The sequence below is a fragment of the Physeter macrocephalus genome, chromosome 2, assembly GCF_002837175.3.
Source record: "Physeter macrocephalus isolate SW-GA chromosome 2, ASM283717v5, whole genome shotgun sequence".
In the NCBI taxonomy this organism is placed as follows: Eukaryota; Metazoa; Chordata; class Mammalia; order Artiodactyla; family Physeteridae; genus Physeter; species Physeter macrocephalus.
The window spans coordinates 76651726-76675730 of NC_041215.1; the positions used below are offsets into that span (position 1 = coordinate 76651726).

A 24005-nucleotide genomic window follows, 5' to 3' on the forward strand; every position below is an offset into this window, starting at 1 on the left:
GAGCCCGTGCGCCACAACTACTGAGCCCGTGCGCCACAACTACTGAGCCCGTGCACCACAACTACTGAGCCCGTGCACCACAGCTACTGAAGCCTGCGCATCCTAGAGCCCATGCTCCGCAACAAGAGAAGTCACCGCACTGAGTAGCCCGTGGAACGCGACGAAGAGTAGCCCCCGCTGGCTGCAACTGGAGAAAGCCCTTGTGCAGCAACAAAGATCCAACGCAGGGCTTCCCTAGTGGCGCAGCGGTTGCGCGTCCGCCTGCCGATGCAGGGGAACTGGGTTCGCGCCCCGGTCTGGGAGGATCCCACATGCCGCGGAGCGGCTGGGCCCGTGAGCCATGGCCGCTGAGCCTGCGCGTCCGGAGCCTGTCCTCCGCAACGGGAAAGGCCGCAGCAGAGGGAGGCCGGCATACCACAAAAAAAAAAAAAAAAAAAAAAAAATTCAACGCAGCCAAAAATAAAATATAAATAAATAAATTTTAAAAATAAAAATAAACACTAATTCAATGCCAGTGGATAGAAGGTTAAAAAAGAATTGACAATTACCCAGAAGGAAGTGGGAAATAAACTTTAGTTCTAGAAAAAGATAGTATATATTTTAAATTGTTCAACTCTGATTCAGGTTTATATAGAAGTAGTATAAAAGATAAATATTCAAAATTAAATTGAGACAAAAAATAGAATAATTTGACTGCTTTACAAACATCATTATGTAGTATATTGTACGTACATGTAACAATAGGCTTAAAAATATACTTCAATGAGATTTATATTCAGTCTTATATTCATTCACAAATAACCAACCACAGTAAGAAATAAAACAGAAAAATATATTCTAGGACATCCAAAAGAAAAGGTAGGGAGGAGATATGGTTATGGTATTAATATTATAAATTATAAATTCCAAATGAGCTACAAGATAATTTATCTCAGCATCCGGGGGTAAGGTACAGTGGGGACAGCAACTGTACAGAATTTAGAGAAAGTGAAGATGATCTTCGTGTTTAGAGAGGGAAGAGTCCTGCAAGGAGAATGGCAAATGGATGGATCCAGGCAGGTTCTGAAACTTGGAAAACATTGATGAAAGGAAATATGGGCTCCTTCTCTCATCCTCATAAAATAATCTGAACTTTCAGCCAGTAGATAAGGCACACAGATCATGTCTCTAACTCCTTCAGGCATTCTAAAACATTTAAATGAGTGACCCCTCTCCCCTGTAAACTACTTCCTTGTCTCTCCCATAAATTTTTTATCATTCTCCTCACACCCCCAACCCACTCATGATTCTTCCTTCAGTTGATAACCTCTATTTTCACTGTGAAGAAAGAGAAAGGTTATTAGGTATGGAAATTCATCTATCAGAGGAAAGGATGTTCCTAGTCAGTCCTGTCCACAACTAACCCTGTCCTCCCAGAGTCTGGAACTCACCATTCATACAACCTCCAGGAAAAGTTTAGTTTAGGACCTCCCTGGTGGCACAGTGGTTAAGAATCCACCTGCCAATGCAGGGGACACGAGTTCGATCCCTGGTCGGGGAAGATCCCACATGCCACGGAGCAACTAAGCCCGTGCACCGCAACTACTGAGCCTGCGCTCTAGAGCCCACGAGCCACAACTACTGAGCCCGCGTGCCACAACTACTGAAGCCCGTGCACCTAGAGTCTGTGCTCCAAAACAAGAGAAGCCACCGCACCGCAAAGAAGAGTAGTCCCCACTCACTGCAACTAGAGAAAGCCCACGCACAGCAACGAAGACCCAACGCGGCCAAAAAAAAAAAAAGTTTAGTTTCGTTTCTCCTCTCTCTTCAGCACTTTGCTTGTCCTTCTCCCATCACAGGTCTGCTATAATCCTTTCCCTAGCACATAATAGGTCAAGTCTGTTAGACTCTGGATACTGCCTCCTTTTCTTCAGTCAAGATTCTTCCAAGAGTAGTCAATATATGCTCACTTTCCAAGTTCTCCTTCATCAACTAATATCTGGCATCTTGCTCCCATCAGTCTACTAAAAGTAAGCCTAAGTGACAAACTCTTAGTCACTTTTTAGTCATTATCTTAATTGACTTCCATAACATTTAATTCTACTCATTATTCTCCTCCTCTTCTTTCTCCTCTTTTATCCACTTCCTTACCTCCTACTACTCTTTCTCCAGCACACCCGTCTCGCCTGCTCACATTTCCTAGCATTACACACATTATCAGAATGAATTCATCTGCAAAAGCAGTTTTTAAACTTCTGGGTCTCAAAACCCGTCTACAAACTCTTAAAAACTGTTGAGTTCCCCAAAGAGCCTTTGTTATGTGGGATGTAACTACTGTTATTTACCATTTTGGGATTTAAAACTAAAAAAATTTTAAAACACCAGAATACACAATCCATAAATCATCAGAATAATGATATCATCACATGTCTTACAGCTTTTGGAAATTTTCATGGTAAACTCATGGAGAAATGAAAGTTAAAAAGCCAAATATGTCTTAGCATTGCTGTGAAAGAGCAAATAATGTCTTAGCACTGTTTGTATGCCAAAAACCACTAAGTCTTCATCTTTAGCCTGACCTCCTTCCTGAGCTCCAGACAGCTCCTCTGCCTTGGTCATTTCATAGGTATTCAAACTCAGTGCTGTCCAGAATTTAATTCATTACCTTCTATGCTAACCTATTTATCTTCTTTCTGTGTTGTCTATCTCACTCAAAAACACTATCATTCACCTAAAGCTAGCTACCTTTAAATAATCCTAGGCTCCTCCCTTTCCTCTTTACCCTCATTCAGTCATCAAACCCTACTGCTTCTATTTTTAAAATCTAGTGGAATCTGAGAGCTTGTCAGAAATGCAAACACCCACTCCAGACCTGTAAGAACCCTTGGTAATTCACTTGTGTATTAAAGTTTGAGAAGCATGGGCCTGGGTGGTGATAGCATCAATAGTTACAAAATCCAAAGAAGGCAGAGCCCAAAAGGCAAACTTGAGAACACTGTAATTAGAACCCCCACTTGAAGTTTTTCTTCCTGTTAAACCTTGGAGTTTTGTAAAAGGCAGCAGCATTCCTTAACTAAATGGTCTTCCCAACTTAGGTTTCACCTCCCTCCCACCCTATCCTATACATTGCCCCCTGAGGGGGCCTTCTTCATCTCTACTTGTTTTGTTTCCTCTCCTTTCATCTCCTAGAAAGAAGTCCAAATTCCTTACTATGAAATACAAGAGCATTCAAACCCTGACCCCTGCCTATCTTTCACCATTCTTGTGTTATCTTCTCTATACCAGAAGTTTACAAACCAGATGAATCACCCAGGCAACTTGTTTTTTTCTTTTTTTAAGCTCCTCAGGTGAGCTAAAAGGCAGTTAGGATTGAGAACCACTGCCTTACATCTTGAACAAAACTATGTGCCATGCTTCCATGGAAAAGCAAAAGCACATCCTAGTGCCACTGTCTGCTTTCTTCTCATACTTTGCCCTTGTCCTCTGGGATGAATCCATAGGCTTTCTTAACAACTTAACTATCATCTGTTCTATTTTTTTTTAAGATAAAGAGACTAGTTTTTTTTAAATTAATTAATTAACTTATTTATTTATTTTGCCTGTGTTGGGTCTTTGTTGCCGTGCACGGGCTTTCTCTAGTTGTGGCGAGCAGGGGCTACTCTTCTTTGCAATGTGCGGGCTTCTCATTGCAGTGGCTTCCCTTGTTGCGGAGCATGGGCTCTAGGCATGCGTGCTTCAGTAGTTGTGGCATGTGGGCTCACTAGCTGCAGCACGCAGGCTCTAGGGTGTGTGGGCTTCAGTAGTTGTGGCACACGGGCTCTAGAGCGCAGGCTCAGTAGTTGTGGCGCACGGGCGTAGTTACTCTGCGGCATGTGGGATCTTCCCGGACCAGGGTTCAAACCCGTGTCCCCTGCATTGGCAGGTGGATTCTTAACCACTGCGCCACCCGGGAAGTCCCTATCATCTGTTCTTTGAGGGAAGACCTCTCTTTCTCTTCCTTCCCTACCTCTCGCCTGCAGGCAGATGGAATTAGGGGTTTCTTGCTCTTTGCTCCTATAGTACCTTGTGCTTACATCTATTACAGCATAGCCCACACTGTTTATGAAACAGTTTGTTTGTCCTACTAGACACTGATCTCATGTGAAAGCAGGAATCGTATCCTATTCATCTTTATATTCTCCGTGTTTGGGCACAGAGGCTAGAAGATAATAGATATGTAACAAATGCTTACTGAAAATTTTTGGAGCCTGTTGAATAGACCTAGCGTGATGTAAAATAAAGCAAAACAAGACCAACACCTTCCTATCTACTAGACGATTTCATTATCAAAAAAAAAAACCCTTTCTGTTTTACAATTCTACATTTAGAAATAAAAGGCAAGTTTAATTCATATATAAACTGCAATGAAAATTTTCAGTTGAAGTAGATTTAATCAACCCAGCAGTGACTATCAGATGCTTTTCACTTTTGATAGTAAAAGGATAGATGAAAACAAGAGGGTTCTGAGTGTCTGAAAACAGTATTAAGAAGAGGATAGAAAGCAGAGGGTTATTAGTAGGTTAAAATCTTCATAAATACTAAGAGGAAGTCACAGATAATGTCCAATTGATGAACCCAAAAAGATATGCATATTATTTATATTAAAATGTGGAAATAAATACCAGGAAGAAAAGCTAAGAGAATGGAGAGCAGCGTGGGGTAAGGGTGAGTGGTAGAGAACTGCTATTAAAAAATAATAATAATAAACCTTTCAGCACTATTTGTCCATAAAAACGAAAACTGTTATTTTTAAAAATGTGATGGTTCAGGGGATGGATTACCAAAAGAATAAAATGACATCAGCAGACAACGAAATACTACATAAACTTTACTATTAGGTGTACTGGGGGAAAAAAAGAAGTACTTCTATCCTGCAGCTGTTTACTGCCAGCAACTTTATTCATGACTTATATGAATATCTGTATTGTGATGTATATGAAGTTTCACCCCAAGGGAGTCCATTAAGGCATCTAGTACAGAAATAAAATCTGGGAATCCTTTTCCAGACAAATCACTTCTTAAGTGGAAAGACAGACCACCCCCCAAATTTCCTTCTTCTAATTTTATGGAAAACATACAATCCATAGTCATTTCCAAAACATTATGCCACTTGACTTAACCATTATTTTGCAAGAATTCCAGATACAGAACACAAAACAGCAAAAGCCAAAAAAATTTCAGATTTTTCTATTGTGGCCCCAAATGTCAAAATTTCTACACAAATAAAGCTAAGTACATCCAATGGTTAACCAAATTGTATTTTAGTGCAAATACCATTATGGTCTTTAAAAAAAAATTTTTTTTAACCTAAGAACATAGCCAAAAGTGAGCCTTAGAATTCTTTTAAGGGAAGTGGTATTTTCTTACAAACTGATTCTTTTGGAAGAATTCAAATATTGCATCTACAACTCATATTGGGAATATAGATACCTATAAAGAACACAGAAATATATAACCATTACATGTGGTCTAACTTTTACTATGTTTTTCTATTAAAAAAATCTATCAGAAACACTAGATTTGGTGAACATAAAAGAGAAATATCTAAAATTATTTTACTGCCCTTCATAACATAAAAGCCTATGAAAAGAGAAGGCATGTGAAATTACTATATAGACCCAAATCTACGGAAGTATCAAGAAATGTTCCAAAATCCAGGAAATATAAAGTGAAAACATTCTTGATATGGTTTTTGAAAAAAATGTACTTTGACAAGATCTAAACCTACAATTTTTAAGGACTTAATGTGTGTTAATTTGATAAAAACTAAACTGTGACAATCTGGTGCTACAGGGGCTACTAACGCTTACCTCAAGGGAACCTACTGCAGATAAAGTCCCGTCACTTGCACAGTTCTTTCAGCTGCCTGCCAGTTGTCTCTGTGGAAGGGAAAGCCTGATGAGTGAGAGCCCTATGCCACACTCCTTTGGAGTGTCAGGGTGCCTGCACAGAACTCCACAAAACTGTCTACCTAGAGATTCCTAGATGCTTTCAATAACACAGGGCTTAAAAAGATGCCACCTTTGATATTCCCCTTCCACTGAACACGAAAACCAAATGCCTAAGAGTTACTGGGTGCTAATGACCTATGGTATTATTATCATGGTGATATATCTATACTAACCCAAGCAGAAAAAAGACTAAAATGGATCAAGTAGAAGTTAACACTGACAGGGAAAACACACACACACACACACACACACACACACACACACAAAATGTTGAAAAGTAAGTGACAGAACTTCACAATCTGAGAAGAGGAAATATTACAGACTGTATCTGCAAAAAGTGAAGTTGCAGCATCAACAAATGAATGCTACTACCCAAAGAACCTCTTGTCTAAACATTTTTTTAAATGCCATCAAGAATATCATGCTCAACGTGAACTATATCATGGATCCAAATACCTACTTATAAAATTCCATATATTTTCTTCGTGGGGAGAGTAAGTGGGTGGGGGAGGAGGGGATTTTTCAGATATTTTAAAATATGTAAAGTGAAAACCAACAGCATGAAATCCCACAAGAAATTTCAAAAAGAGAAAAAAATGTGTTTCTGTATCTCAAAAAGTAAACAAACCTTTACTCAGGACCAAACTAAGAGGGAAGTATAACAAGAAATAATAGAAAACTGCGAAATACGACGTATTGCAAAACCACGTTCATCTCTTAGAATTATGAACGGCTAGTAACTTAAGAATGTCTATACCATTGATGTACAAGTTCACCTACATAACCAAAGAAACTATATTTTCTTTCTAATGTCCAAAACAGTCTTCAGTTTGAATGCTGTGCTTCATAAAACAGAATAAAATGCTCCTACAAAAAACTTAACAAGGATTAACCTTTAGCACAAGTATTAAAGAAGGAAAAAATTAATTAAAAAAACAACAGTGATTCCAACTTTTACTTATTAATAGCACCATATTTAAAATGAAATTACTTACCTCTGATTCTTTGTCACTCAAAGATCCCAAGCTTCCAAAACTGTGATTAGAGCTTTCATTATTTGTTGAGGCCTGTTGAAGATTTTTAAAAAGGTAAAAATTAGGAGTAATTTTAAATGGAACATTTTACAAAGTAAATAATCTATCTTTATAATTAAAAATAAAATATGATTCCTTTAAATAAGGAAGACAAATGAAGTAAAAATAAGAAACACCAACTTCTTAACACTATACTTCGAAAGTTTTATCAAATCAATAAAGTTCTGCTGTGTTTTAGGAACTGACTTGTGTTAGCTGACTTTTTAGAATATCAAATTCAGAAGCAAAGGAAGTGAGATGTTGTTAGGATAAAAAGATCCCTAAAATTACTACCCAATGTATAAAAACTAATGCCTTCTTTAACTGAAAGTATTATTTGTGTTCCTTAATTTTCATTACAATCTTATGAAATTCCATCACATCTCACCCACACCCCTCTGCCTCTTCATATTAACAGACTGGTCAATCTTTGGTTTCTGTTTGTTTGGGTTTAGCCTTTTAAAAAAATCTTTTACTAACTTGACCATTTTAACTGCGTCACTTAGAGCTTTTAAATTTCCTTTTACAATATTTTTGAACTGTGACAGTAATGAACTATCACTATGGCGGATAACATTTTCTATGTTTCCAATGTTTCTATGATGGTTATTACTTTGTCGACTTTTTTGGACCATCAGTACATTAGATCAGTCTTCCAGGAATGTTTAGACCAGACAGACTATAGCATATATGCCAAAGATGACATATGAATGAACTTCATGTACAAGCAGGCCAGCTGGTATCCGTTTCCCTTCAATTTGTAAGAGTAGCTGCTAATACTACCATTACAAGGTTGCAAGTTAGCCTATAATTACCCTTAGACTGACTAATTTCCAAACTGATGACTGATATGATACATTGCGTATATGTCCAGTGCTATGCTGGACACTGTAAAGGCTATTTTCAACACAAAATAGCATTTGAACTGATTCAAGCACTATTTAGAGGAATTATAATCTAATTAGGGCAAGATTATCAAACTTGAAAAAGAGAACATCATAAACAGCAATTAAGAAGTGATAAATTATAAAGACTCAGGGACAATGGAGGCAATGGCAACGTTTCTGAGTATCCCTAAATCCCCAAACCCACATACAACATTTACAAAAAAACTGGGTGGCAAGGAAATCTACATAAATCTCCCTAAAACAGCAAGTGGGAACAAATCCCCAACAACCATAGAACCTGCATGGTATGAGAAGCAGCAGAAGAAAACAGAGTGTCTGACACACCTGAGAACAGAGACTCCCAAAACAGCTATAACTGGCTTTCTGCATTTTCCTGAAGTCTAAAGCTGGGGCAGTTAGCCTCTATGAACTCTTAAAACTGATCCTTCACTAACAGTGTCACAATGAGGATAAGCTACTGAGCATGGAATCAAAATTGAGCACATTAGGTACAATGAAGATTAAGGAATGAGAACAGTGGGGAAGGGAGCAAAGCCTTAGAAATCAAAGAAAGCAAATGCCACACTTTTGAAGAGTTCCAAAAACAACAATAGAGGGAGCTCTGTAAGAAATGCCATCCTAAACCATAAAAAAGTAAGCAACAGAAAATGATGTAGGTCAATCCTATGAAATTAGAGGGAAAAAAAGAAAAAGATACAGAATTACATCCTGATAATAAAAGCATACCAGAAATATATGCCCATGAAATAGGTGAAAATTATAACCAACTACTTCAAAATGAGATAAAAGTCATTACAAAAATGACTCAAGACGTGCAAGAACAACATAAATCAGATTTCAAAAAACTCAGAAATAAGGTAACAGAACTCAGGAAAGCATTAGAAATTGAAAAAAAAAATTTTCAGAAATTAAGATTAAGCCTGAATGAACCCAAGAGAAAATACATACAACAGATAATGCTTTAAGAGAATGAGAAGGTAAAATGGAGGAACAGCTTCGAAATCAAAAGAAATGAAGAGATTAAAAGGATGAGAGAAAGCAACAACTTAATGAAGTAACAAGGATCCAACATTCAGATAACAGAAGTCTTTAAAGAGCACTACCATAAGAGAATAAATAGTAACGACTATAATTCAAGAAAACTTTCTTGAAAAAAAAAAACAAAACCTGAAACTACTGACTGAAGGAGCACAGTGTACACTTAAGAATTCAGCCCAGAAGGCCAACATCTAACTTTTCAAAGGCAACACTTTATTTATGCCAGAAGAAAACACAGTAACATATTTCAGATATTCAAGAAAAGAAAATCTGAATTAAGTGTCTTATATTTGGTAAAATTGATTTTTATCACATGGAAGACACAGATAAACTTATCGTAAGGCCAAAAATTGGGAAACACTGGCTCCCATGAGCCTTTCCAAAAGAATCTAGAGAATAAGCTTTAGACAACCAAAATGAATAGTTTCAACCTAAGAATTTATGGCAAGCAATATTATTATTTACTTGTTGATAAAGACTAAATGAGAAGTACAAGGAAGAGAGTATAAAATTTAATGGATAAATGCATGCAAAGTTGTTAACACAATTTTTTTTAAAACTGTGCTATGGAAATTCATGGAAAGCACAAGCAAAAAATGTTTTAACTATTTTCCATAATCTCTTTGGTCATTGTGATAGTACACACTGTTGAGACTGCTGTGTGTGTGAGATATAGAAAGGAGTAAATAAATAATTATGTGATATTCTAATTCTATCATCTGCTTTATGTCCTTCAGAACCACAATTCTTGGTATAGAAGAAAGAAGATACAGATATAAATAAAAACCTTATAGTTCTGATTTGAACTGGAAATATTAATATAAATACATGAGATTTTTACTTTTTAAAACAAACAAAAAAATCCTGCCATGAGCAATAACAGAATACCTCTTATCAGACAAACATTCCCTCAGATAACAATAAATTCTGGAAAAAAATATAAATAACAACTACCTGAAGGCACTTGAGCAGCCAAAAATAGGCAGAATCTGGTTAGGAGACAATATTTGGAAGGAGGAAAGAGAACTGGATGGGTTTCCCGTTTTTACAGCTTTTGCCTGAGGGAAGACCCCTAGACTGAGCTGCACAGAGCAGTTGAAATGTGAATCAAAAGATGCAGTCTTACTGGCTTGAAAAGCAGAGTTTGGAGCTACCACAGCAGCTGAAAAGTGAGAAGGCACATACTGGAAAATAAAGAACCACAAAGAGAGAGAACCGGGCTTCCCTGGTGGCGCAGTGGTTGAGAGTCCGCCTGCCGATGCAGGGGACACGGGTTCGTGCCCTGGTGCAGGAGGATCCCACATGCCGCGGAGCGGCTGGGCCCGTGAGCCATGGCCGCTGGGCCTGCGCGTCCGGGGCCTGTGCTCCGCAGCGGGAGAGGCCACAGCAGTGAGAGGCCCGCATACCGCCAAAAAAAAAAAAAAAAAAGAGAGAACCACAAAAAACTCTACCCATGTCTCTGACTGGTCACTGTTCTATGCAAGAGTGGATCAGACTCTAAGCAGTCCAGGTAAGATTAAAATGACTTAGAGACATCAGCTGCCATCCTCTGTGGGGAGACATAGTTTAGATTTCAGTTCAGCCAAATTAATTGCTTGCTAATACAAATAATAACCAAAATAATAACACTTTCCAGAAAAATACACTAAACCCCAGAGTCACTACAATGTATCATTCACAGTATGCAGGATATAACAGAAAATTTCTAAGCATATGAAGAAACAAGAAAATGTTACCCATACTCAAGAGAAAAGACAATCAATAGAGATCAACCACAAGGTAACCCAGGTATTGGAATTAACAGACAAAGATCTTAAAGCAGCTACCTGTAGGTATGTTCAAGACACCAAGAGAAAATAAACTTATAAATAAAGGAACAAATTGTAAATTTCAGCAGAGAAATAAAAATATAAAAAAGAGCCAAATGGAAATAGCAAAACTGAAAAATTCACTTTCTAAAATAAAAAATTCACTGTATGGGCTTATTAACAGCAGAATGGAGAAAGTACTGAAGACAGATCAAAAAATTATTCCAACTAAAAAATAGAAAAATACTGAAAAGCAGTTGTCTGTTGGACACTATTAAGTAGTCTAACATAAATGAATTAGGAGTCATAGAAGGAGAGAAAAAGGAGAAAAAAAAAAAGATTGAAAAACCAATAGGAAGAAAATTCTAAACACTGGTGTAAGACATAAATTTACAGACTGAAGTAGCTCATTGATGTCCCCAAACAGGGTAAATACAAAGAAGATCATACCTAGGTACATCATAGTCAAACTGCTGAAAACCAAAGATTAAAAAAAAACCACCTTACCTCATACCTGTTAGAGTGGCTATTATCAAAAAGACAAGAAATAAGAAGTGTTGGCAAGGATGTGGAGACAAGGGAACCCTCCTAAACTGCTGGTGGGAATGTACTGGGTTGGCCGAAAAGTGCCTTCGGTTTTTAAGTAAAAATAAAAGACACATTTTTCATTTTCACCAAGAACTTTATTGAAAAACGTATTCACCCTTTTGTTCCACTACCTTCTGCCATTTTTCAGGCAACTTCATAATTCCACCTTCCCGAAACTTTTTATCTTTTTGAGCAAAGAACTGTTCCAGGTTCCTTTTACAGTCTTCCAGGGAACCAAAATTTTTTCCATTAAGAGAATTTTGTAAAGACTGAAATAAATGGAAATCCAAAGCTGCAATGTCTGGTGAATATGGAGGATGAATCAGAACTTCCCAGCCAAGCTGTAACAGTTTTTGCCTGGTCATCAAAGAAACATGCGGTCTTGCATCATCCTAATGGAAGATTATAAGTTTTCTGTTGACTAATTCTGGACGCTTTTCGTTGAGTGCTGCTTTCAGTTGGTCTAATTGGGAGCAGTACTCGTTGGAAATAATCATTTGGTTTTCCAGAAGGAGCTCATCACAGAGGACTCCCTTCCAATCCCACCATATATACAACATCACCTTCTTTGGATGAAGACTGGCCTTTGTTGTGGATGGTGGTGGTTCATTTCACTTGCCCCACAATCTCTTCCTTCCGTTCCACATTACCGTACAGTATCCACTCAGTGCCCGTCACAACTTGTTTTTAAAATGGAACATTTTCATTATGTTTAAGTAGAGACTTGCATGCGGAAATACAGTCAAGAAGGTGTTTTTCGCTTAACTTATATAGAACCCAAACATCAAAGCAATTAACATAACCAACCTGGTGCAAATGATTTTCAATGCTTGATTTGGATATTTTGAGTATGTTGGCTATCTCCTGCATGGTATAACGCTGATTTTTCTCAATTAATGTCTCGATTTGATCACTATCAACTTCAACTGGTCTACCCGACCGTGGAGCATCATCCAGCAAGAAATCTCCAGCACAAAACTTCGCAAACCATTTTGACATCTTCGATCAGTCACAGCACCTTCTCCATACACTGCAGAAATCTTTTTTTGCGTTTCAGTTGCGTTTTTACCTTTCTTGAAACAATAAAGCATAACAGGCCGAAAATGTTGCTTTTTTTCTTCCATCTTCAGTATTAAAATGGCTACACAAAAATTCACCAATTTTGGTAAGGCTTTTTTTAAAATGCACGCTGACATAACAACTGTCACATATAATCTAACAAAATTGTTTCAAATGAAGTTAAAGACAACTAACTGCGGGCTTCCCTGGTGGCGCAGTGGTTGGGAGTCCGCCTGCCGATGCAGGGGGCGCGGGTTCGTGCCCTGGTGCGGGAGGATTCCGCATGCCGCGGAGCGGCTGGGCCTGGGCGTCCGGAGCCTGTATCCGCAATGGGAGGGGCCGCGGCGGTGAGAGGCCCGTGTACTAACAAAAAAAAAAAAAAAAAAAAAAAAAGACAACTAACTGCTACTAGAGCCATCTTACGGAGAAAAATGAACGAAACTTTTGGCCAATGCAATAAACTTGTGTAGCCACTATAGAAAACAGTGTAGAGTTTCCTCAAAAAATTAAAAATAGAACTACTGGGCTTCCCTGGTGGTGCAGTGGTTGAGAATCCACCTGCCGATGCAAGGGACACGGGTTCGTGCCCTGGTCCAGGAAGATCCCACATGCCGTGGAGCGGCTGGGCCCATGAGCCATGGCCGCTGAGCCTGCGCATCCGGAGCCTGTGCTCCTCAATGGGAGAGGCCACAACAGTGAGAGGCCCATGTACCACAAAAAAAAAAAAAAAAAAAAAAATAGAACTACCATATGATCTAGCATTTCCAAGTGTTTATCTGAAGAAAACAAAAACAGTAACTCAAAATGATATCCGCAACCATAAACAAGACCAAAAGACAACCCTCAGAATGGGAGAAAATAGCTGCAAATGGATGGACGTAGAGTCTGTCATACAGAGTGAAGTAAGTCAGAAAGAGAAAAACAGATACCGCATGCTAACACATATATATGGAATCTAAGAAAAAAAAAATAAAAGGTCATGAAGAACCTAGCAGCAAGATGGGAATAAAGACACAGACCTACTAGAGAATGGACTTGAGGATATGGGGAGGGGAAAGGGTAAGCTGTGACAAAGTGAGAGAGTGTCATGGACATATATACACTACCAAACGTAAAATAGCTAGCTAGTGGGAAGCAGCTGCATAGCACAGGGAGATCAGCTCGGTGCTTTGTGACCACCTAGATGGGTGGGAAAGGGAGGGTGGGAGGGAGATGCAAGAGGGACGAGATATGGGAACATATGCATATGTATAACTGATTCACTTTGTTATAAAGCAGAAACTAACACACCATTGTAAAGCAATTATACTCCAATAAAGATGTTTTAAAAAAAGGGAAAAAATGATATCCGCACCCAATGTTCACTGCAGCATTATTTACAATAGTCAAGACATGGAAGCAACCTAAGTGTCCATCAATTGATGAATGGATAAAGAAAATGTGGGGTGTGTGTGTGTGTGTGTATATATATATATGAATACATATATATATATATGAATACTGTTCAGCCATTAAAAAAGGGAAATCTTGGGCTTCCCTAGTGGCGCAGTGGTTGAGAGTCTGCCTGCCGATGCAGGGGACATGGGTTCGTGCCCTGGTCTGGGAGGATCCCACATGCCGCGGAGCGGCTGGGCCTGTGAGCCATGGCCGCTGAGCTTGCGCGTCTGGAGCCTGTGCTCCGCAATGGGAGAGGCCACGACAGTGAGAGGCCCGCGTACCGCAAAAAAAAAAAAAAGTCCTCATCACAAGGAAAAAAACTGTAACCAAGTATGGATGTTAACTAGGCTGTGGTAATCACTTTGCAACATATACAAATATGGAATCATTATGCTATACACATGTAATCTAATCTTACAAGTAATCTAATCTTACATGTAATGTAATCTTAAATGTCACCTATACCTCATTAAAAAATTTATGATTTTTTTTAAAAAATAAAAAAATCTCGAAAGCAGCCAGAGAAAGATAACATATTACATTCATGAGAACAAAAAAGGATATGACTGACGGCTAGCTTGTCATAATAGATATTGGAGGTCAGATTTCATCTCTGGAAAAGGTGAGCCAGGAGAACTCTGGATTGAGACACATAAGGCACAGCTGAGGAAAGAGAAGACATTAAGTGCATGTCTACACACTAAATGAAGAGACTCTTAGCAACCTCCTGTGCTAAATTCTAGAAAGTCAGCAGCCAAACTTAAACTCTACAGGCTGGAGAGTACAGAATTTCTCTCTAGGAAAATAAACCATCTCAAGAGACAAGACTTACAGACACCAAGAATCAAAAATCTCTCAGAAAAATGACCCAGCCAAGTCATCCTACTGTAATAAGTCCTGCCTACTCAAACAACGCTTCCAATAAGTGTTTCAGTGCCTAAAGCATAGATATGCAAAGCCCAATATCACCAGATGTCTGAAAAATATAAACAAATATTTTTTTTAAACCCATAAGAAGAAGACAACCCAGGGAACAGAAAAAAAATTCACACAGAACCATTACTAATATCCTAGTGACAGCCAACTACGAAAAGAAACATTTCAAGAAAACCCCAGGGGACTTTCCCTTGTGGTCCAGTGGTTAAGACTCCACGCTTCCACTGCTGGTTGAGGAACTAAGATCCTGCATGTTGTGCAGTGCAGCCAAAAAATAAATAAATAAATAACATTTTTTGTAATTAAATAAAAAGAACCACCACCCCCCAAAAAAACAACCTCCTGGAAATTAAAAATATGATAGCTGAAACACACCGGAAAAAAAAAAGGATGAATTCAAAGATAAAGTTGAAGAAATCTTCCCAGAAAGAGACCAAAAAACCTCAAAAAAAAGAAAACTAGAGAATCAGTCCAAGAGGTACTGCTCCAAATGAGAGTTCCAGAAAAAAAAAGAAAGAGAAAATTAATGAGCTAAAATTATCAAAGAAATAATTCAAGACTTTTCAAGAAGTGAGAGAGTAGCAGTGACATATATACACTACCAAATGTAAAACAGATAGCTAGTGGGAAGCAGTTGCATTGCACAGGGAGATCAGCTCGGTGCTCTGTGACCACCTAGAGGGTTGGGATGGAGATGCAAGAGGGAGGGGATATGGGGATATATGTATACATACAGCTGATTCACTTTGTTATACAACAGAAACTAACACAACATTGTAAAGCAATTATACTCCAATAAAGATGTTAAAAAAAAAAGGAACTGGAAAACATTAGTTTTTGAATTGGAAGGACACAATTTTGAACCAAGCACACTGCCACTGGTTCAATGAAGATCCATACCAAGGCCCATTATAATAAACAAATTTAAATGCCAAGGATTTGAAGCTTCTAGAGAAGACTAAACAGGAATACCTACAAAGGATCAGGAATAAGAATGGCACTGGAGTGCTCAGGAGTAACACTGGAAGCTAGAAAGCAATGGAACAATGCCTTCAAAATTCTGTTAAAATGATTTCCAACCTAGAATTCTACACCCAAACTAACAACCAAGTGGGAAGAGGAGAATATGCAAGGTCTCAAAAATCAGTGCCTAAAGCATAGATATGCAAAGCCCAATATCACCAGATGTCTGAAAAATATACCCATTTACCTTTTCTCAGGAAGTGACTAGAGAATCTGCTCCACCAAAACAAAAGAATAAACCAAGAAAGAGGAAAATATGGCATACAAGAAACAGGAGCTCAAACACGGGACAGACACAAAAGGAATTTCCATGATGATAAAGAAGAGGGATTCCAGGATGACAGGCACCCAGAAGAAACAGAGTAACTAGCCTAGGTAAGAATGGAAGAATGGAAGATTTCAGGGGTATGTCTACAGAAATATAAGAATAAAATAAATAAATTTATATTTGAAAATGAGAGGTTTACACACCTCTGCTGGAGATTATATGGATGCTTACACTGAACACTAACAAACTAAAGAAATAAATCAGCTCTAGGAAAAACAAAAAGTTGTAGAAAAGAAGAAATGTAATCATGGAATCTCACAGCTGTGAATAAAATTTACAGTCATAACATAAACAATGAAATAATGACCTAACCCAAAACTAAAATATTTCTAAATCAGGATAGGGTCAGGGAAGTTTGAGTATTTCTACAGGGGTAGAGGGTTGGATCATTTAAGAGTTAACGCCTCATCTTCTATAACAGGAAGTCAATAAATATCTAAAACAAAAAAAAAAAGACAAAGAACTATAATAGTCTTACTTAGAAATACAGACATAAATAAAACAAAACATATATAGTATAATAAAAAGCTACAGGTGAGAAGGACTGCCTCTATGAAGAATAAATGTAGGGTTAAAAGAATGGGGCATGCTTCTACTAATTTTCATTATAGGCTTGGTAGGACAAGTTGGCTTTTAAAACTCTGACCATGGATTGTGTGTCTTTTCCTTCTTGATCTGTAGGAATTCTTTATATATCCTTGGTATGAATCCTCTATGACTTGGCCTTTTCACTCATACTTTGGTATCATTTGAACACAGTTTCATTTATCAAATGGTTTCCTTTATGGTTAGAGACTTTTGTGACCTATTTATGAAATCTGTCATTATTCTTATTAAAGCTTTATTATTTTTCATATTTAGATCTACAGTCACTTGGAATTGATTTTTCTATCATGGCAAGAAATGAAGGTCGAGTTGTTGTTTCTTCCCAATGTGGATATCCAACTGATCCAGCATCATCTATTATAAAAGACGACCCTTTCCACTGCACTGCTGTGTCACCTTTGTCATATATCGAGTTACTATATATGAACGGCTCTGCTGCTGGACTCTATTCTGTTCCACTGGTCTATTTTTCTTTCCTGTGTCAATATCACAGTGATGTAATTCTACTCCTTGGAACATAACTATGAGAACTGAAAACATATGTCTACACAAAAACTTGTATCAGAGTGTTCACAGCAGCATTATTCATGTCAAAAAATGGAAACAACCCAAATGTCCACCAACTGATGAATGGATATACAAAATGTGACACACATCAATACAATGAAACATTCAGTCATAAAAAGAAATGAAGTATTAATACATACTACAACATTCATGAACCTTGAAAATATTATGCCAGGTGAAAAAAACCAGACACAAAATGCTATGTACTATGATTCCATTTATATGAAATGTTCAGAAGAGAAAAATCCATAGAGACAGAAAGTAGACTAGTGGTTGCCAGGGGATGAAGTGTAGGGTAGGAAAGCAGGGGAATGAGGAACTGCTGTGAATGTTTATAAGATTTCTTTTTGGGGTGATAAAAATATTCTGGAATTAGTGGTGATGGCTGCACAGCTTTGTGATATACCAGAAACCAGTGAAAAGTACACCTTAAAAGGGTCAATTTTATGGTATGTGAATTATATCTCAATACAAAAAGTTTCAAGTTATTGAGGAAAAGGGAGCACAGCTGGGGGGGAGTGTGACAAAATCTAATACATAATCATTTATACATTCAGACACACAGTATGTGCTCATGCAAGCACACAATCACAGACTTTTGAAGGCTTCAAAGCAGAGAATAGAGTTGTTGGGTTTTTTTGCAAACATTCATGAGACATTTTTTAAAATATAAAAGCAACACAGGAACATAGAAAAAATTTCACTACAGAAATATAAATATTTCCCTCCCACATCAGTCCTATTATTCAGAAGCAACAATTTTTTTTTCAATTTAACTTAATTTAATTAAATTAATTAACTTATTTATTTCTTATTTTTGGCTGTGTTGGGTCTTCATTCCTGTGCACGGGCTTTCTCTAGTTGCGGCGAATGGGGGCTACTCTTCCTTGCAGTGCGCGGGCTTCTCATTGTGGTGGCTTCTCTTTGTTGTGGAGCACAGGCTCTAGGCGCGTGGGCTTCCCTAGTTGTGGCACTCGGGCTCAGTAGTTGTGGCTCACAGGCTCTATAGCGCAAGCTCAGTAGCTGTGATGCACGGGCTTAGCTGCTCTGCGGCATGTGGGATCCTCCCGAACCAGGGCTCGAACCCATGTCCCCTGTATTGGTAGGTGGATTCTTAACCACTGTGCCACCAGGGAAGTCCGAGAGGCAACCACTTTTTAAAAAAATTGTTTTTAATTAAAATTTTCAATAGGTAATGCAAACAAACTACTTCAGTTCATTTTTTTATAAGCAAATATTCATTTTTAATTATTATTTATTTATTTTTGGCTGTGTTGGGTCTTCGTTTCTGTGCGAGGGCTTCCTCCAGTTTCAGCAAGTGGGGGCCACTCTTCATCGCAGTGCACGGGCCTCTCACCATCGTAGCCTTTCTTGTTGCGGAGCACAGGCTCCAGACACGCAGGCTCAGTAGTTGTGGCTCACGGGCCCAGTTGCTCTGCGGCATGTGGGATCTTCCGAGACCAGGGCTCGAACCCGTGTCCCCTGCATCGGCAGGCAGATTCTCAACCACTGCGCCACCAGGGAAGCCCCTTCAGTTCATTTCTTATTATCTTTCTAAGGTTGTATGTCTACACTAACAAATTAAATATACGTTCATTGATTCCTCCCTTCTTAACTCAAAAGATAACGTTATGCAGACTGTCCCACATTGCTTTCTTTCCTCTTTATGTTGGAAAAATTCAAATCAACACATAGATAGACAGCTTCTTCAGTCCCCTTTTCCTTTGCTACTTCCTTTCTTTCAAACAGGTGCAGAGTATTCCACTGGATGTACTACATTTCAATAATTCTTTATTGACCTTGCCATAAAAGATGAAGAATTTAGCTCACTGACATCACAACTTCCCCTTCTTCCTGATATATTTTTATTTTCAAATCTTCAGTTACTTTCACTTCAAATAATAAACTTTTCTATTCTTTTTTTTTTTTTTTTTTTTTCCCCCAGTACGCAGGCCTCTCACTGTTGTGGCCTCTCCCGTTGCGGAGCAGAGGCTCCAGACACGCAGGCTCAGCGGCCATGGCTCACGGGCCCAGCCGCTCCACGGCATGTGGGATCCTCCCAGACCACGGCACGAACCCGTGTCCCCTGCATCGGCAGGCGGACTCTCAACCACTGCGCCACCAGGGAAGCCCTATTCTTTAACTTTAAACTGTGTATGACTCCTTAATATGTAAAATAAAATAAATCTTTACATTTCCTCTTTCTCCCAACTTCATAGCTACACTATAACTTTACATCAGTACAATTTATAACATTTACCTTACCTCCTATCTGTATTCCTGCAACAGAGCCACAAACTCATGCCACAAGGATCTGTGGCAAGTAAAATAAACAGGTGAAGTAGGCTTGGGATAAAAGAAGTGGCATATGATAGAATATCCGTTCTTTCTCTTCCAATTTTTGGTATCAGCTATGAACACTGAATTAGCAAATGGTGAATCCTTGATGCTAATGGAAATACAGGATTAGGTTCCTGCAAGCTTCTCATCACAAGTTCATCAACCGATCAACACATAACCTTGTTTTGTTTTGTTTTGTTTTATATATACATCTTGGCTGTGCTGGGTCTCCATTGTGGGCTTCCCTCTAGTTGCGGCGTACGGGCTGTGTAGTTGTGGCACACAGGTTTAGTTGCCGTGCAATGTGTGGGATCTTAGTTCCCCAACCAGGGATCAAACCCACGTCCCCTGCATTGGAAGGCAGATTCTCAACCACTGGACCACCAGGGAAGTCCCCATAATCTTGTTTTATATAAAAGTGTGTTTCTGTTTAAAGACCCCTTGTTTAATATATACTGTCAATTCACTCACATTGAATTCATGGCCAACAACACTGTAACTCATGCCTGAATGAAGCTAATCTAACAAGCATATTTTCCCCCTAAGGCACATCACAGTCTTCTTGTGTTTAGAACACTAGATAACACTTGACTACTACCCTGAGGGGCTATTTTAAACAGTAAAACTACCAACAAAAAGCACAAAAATGTGAAAAACATGGCATTAAGTAAACTGAGAAAAGAATACTTGTTTACAGTATGAGAGCTGAAAATATAAGCAGAGTGTCACTTTATTCAGCCTCAGGCGACTCAAATTTTTCACCACTCCGCATGTGCACAGGCCCGTGAATGACCAGCAAAAGCAATGTAAGTATTGGTTTTGAAGTTACAAGTAAGTTGAATATAAAGAGTATTGATTGGGGCTTCCCTGGTGGCGCAGTGGTTGAGAATCTGCCTGCTAATGCAGGGGACACGGGTTCGAGCCCTGGTCTGGGAGGATCCCACACGCCGCGGAGCAACTAGGCCTGTGAGCCACAACTACTGAGCCTGCGTGTCTGGAGCCTATGCTCCACAACAAGAGAGGCCGCGACAGTGAGAGGCCCGCGCACCGCAATGAAGAGTGGCCCCTACTTGCCACAACTAGAGAAAGCCCTCGCACAGAAACGAAGACCCAACACACCAAAAATAAATAAATTAATTAATAAACATCTACCCCCAACGTCTTCTTTAAAAAAAAAAAAAGAGTATTGATTGTATCTATCAAATCAAGCTTATAATCATATTGTGTGAATCCTGTATAGCCTTGCTCTTTTATATATGTTTGAACAGTCAAAATCCAGAAGAATTACATTAAAATCCCTCAATATAGCTGTATTTTAATAAATTTACCATGTAGTTTTAGAACTGTTTGCTATATAAAAGTTTAAAACTGTCATATCTTTTTTATGGATGCTTAGTCCTTAAAAAGTATCTACCTTTGTTTCATTCAGGCTTTTGGTTTTGAAGACTGTTTCATTTGATACTCATTCATGCATTCAAAAATAATTATTGAGGGCCTTAGTATTGTTGTAGATGCTAGGGATATAGCAGTGAAAAAGAAAAGACTTAGGTCCAAGTGCTCATGAAATTTACGTTACAAGAAGGGAAACAGACAATAAACAAACATATAAATATTTAGTAATATATGAGGAACCAATAAGTACTTTAAAAAAACTAAGTAGAGAAAGGGAGAGTGGTATAGGTATCATACCTATACATAGAGCAGTCAAAGAATGCCGCTCTAAAGAGGTGACATTTGAGCAGAAGCTTGAATGCAGTGAGAGAGAAGTGTGTTTGAGGCAAATGGCAAATAAACCAATGTGAGTGCAGTAGTGGGACAGTTATTAGTTGAATAGGGTAGTCTAGAGCTAGATCAGAAGGTCTGTTTAGAGCACGGAATTTTATTTTAAATGGGATGGGAAGTCTTTGGAAGGGTCTGAAGTTGGGGAGAAAATGATCTCAAATTTGTATTTAATTCTACTTTCTTTTACTTTATGATTATCTGAACTATTTTCTTTCCAGTTACTTCCAATCTTCGTCATTTTGGGGGGATGTTTCCTGTCAACAGCCTGAAGATGGATTCTCATTTATTATCATAATATATACTTGGCTTTATTTCTTCCATATTATATAATCGCAGGTAAAAATAGTATATTTTTGTTTCCTCTTTCTCTCTTCCTCACTTTTATTAGACTAAGTTTCTTTTTGTTCCTCCTCTTACACCCTATCACAGTAAAAGTTCTATGTACAGTATCTCTGTTGCTTGTGCTTATTACTTTCCTCCTTTTAGCAAACATATAACCCTATTCATCTCTATAAACAAATCAAATCTTAATGAATTATTCTGTAGTCCCAGATGATTTTCTTACCTTTCTCCCCTGTTCCTCTTCTCCCAGAGCATGATCACTATCAGAAATATGATCCTTCGAATGCTTTTATTTCCACATTACAAACTCCTGGTGTCACCATTATTAAAATTTGCCCCTACTAATACTGCATTTCACAGGCACATTATCACCATCAATTTAAATAAAAACACTGTAAGAGTCATTGCTCACCACTATGTTACATTCTGTAAGCTTTACCCTTATTTATTTATTTATTTATTTATGGTTGCGTTGGGTCATCGGTGCTGCATGCAGGCCTACATTTGTTTTTAAATTTAAATGAATATTTTAAAATACAAGCTTACCCCCAAAAGAACAGTAAAACCAACATTAATTCAATATCATCATCCAACATACAGTCTATACTCAAATTTCCCGTTGTCTCAAAAATGTCCTTTAAAACTGTTTTTCTCCCAATCCAGGAGCAAATTAGAACCCACAGATTCACACATTGCATTTGGCTACTAAGTCTCTTTCGTCTCATCCAACCTAGAACAGTCCCTCTGCTTCCCTTTGTTCTTCATGGCACTGAATACTTTAAAGAGTCCAGGTCAGCAGGATGTCCCAGGAGTATTTCCTCATGATTAAATTCAAATCAAACATTACCAGCATGAAAACTACAGGTGATGAGTGTTCTTCCTATTGCATCACCCTCAGGAAACATATGTCAGGCTCTCTGTGACACTGCCAATGCAAAGCTTGACCTTGCTTATTATGGTGGTGACCAACAAATCTCTCCTTTTTAAAGGTATATTTTCTCTTTTATAATTAATAACTAATCTATAGAGTGAAACTTTGAGACCTTGTAAAACACTGTTCTCCAAAACATTTTACTAAATTGTTTTAGCACCCACTGATGATCCTTACCTTAATCAATAATTATACTAGGAAATACTGTGTTGATTTTCTGATTCTATATTCCTTCTACATTACATAACATTCTTCTAAGAGACTGCCACATAACAATAAGCATACCTAGCTTGGTTCCTAAGTACCATTCCCCACTAAAATGAAGTAGGGCTCTTTGAAAAGGTCTGTTCACATTCAGCACAGAGACCACACTGATACTAGAGAGAGATGGTAGAGATGTGTATGTATACATAAGCATAAAATTGGCAAAAATGTTTATTTTTATTTTTTTTAATTTTTTTTGTGGTATGCAGGCCTCTCACTGTTGTGGCCTCTCCCGTTGCGGAGCACAGGCTCCGGACACACAGGCTCAGTGGCCATGGCTCACGGGCCCAGCTGCTCTGTGGCATGTGGGATCTTCCTGGACCGGGGCATGAACCCGTGTCCCCTGCATCGGCAGGCGGATTCTCAACCACTGCGCCACCAGGGATGCCCTATATTTCTTAAATCTAGATAAAGAGTATACAAGTATTCTTTGTAAAATATTTTCAATTTTTCTAAAGGTATAGTATTTTTTTCAAAGTAAAAAGTTGTTAAAAAAAAAAAAAAAACGGGGGAGGAGGGGAGACCCTGCAGGAATGCATAAATATCAGTTTGAGAGAACAGAAATAAATGGGTATAGAGTGTCGTCATAAAACTAAAACTAGAATATGTACTTTAAAACATCAGGAAAAACTCCATTTGTCCAATGGAAAGCAACGAGTAGAAGGGAATAAAAGTCAAGTACGATTAGAATATATCAGCCAATAGATGGCAGAACCAAGTCAGAAAATAAAAATAATTATAATAAGTAAATAGACTAAAGCCACCATTTAAGAGATAAAAATGTTCATATTCCATCAAAAAAAGTTGACATTGTCTACAAGAAACACACTTTAAAACAATAAAAATTAAAGAATAGAAAAACATATACCTAAGACAATATGAACCAAAAGAAAGTTGAGGATAGCATTCTTAAGATTTGAAAAAACAAATATTAAAAAATTATAGTCATGGGGCTTCCCTGGTGGCGCAGTGGTTGCGCGTCCGCCTGCCGACGCAGGGGAACCGG

General features: G+C 38.3%; 1 protein-coding gene across 2 annotated transcripts in view; it reads right to left on the minus strand.

The window, feature by feature from the left end:
* Positions 1–24005, minus strand: part of TLK1 (tousled like kinase 1) — a 153519-nt gene that overhangs the window by 76787 nt on the left and 52727 nt on the right. For both annotated transcript variants that reach the window (XM_024122300.3, XM_024122297.3), the window contains exon 3: positions 6965–7036. In XM_024122300.3, coding sequence (XP_023978068.1) covers positions 6965–7036 — 72 coding nt within the window. The remainder of the gene's footprint in view (positions 1–6964; positions 7037–24005) is intronic.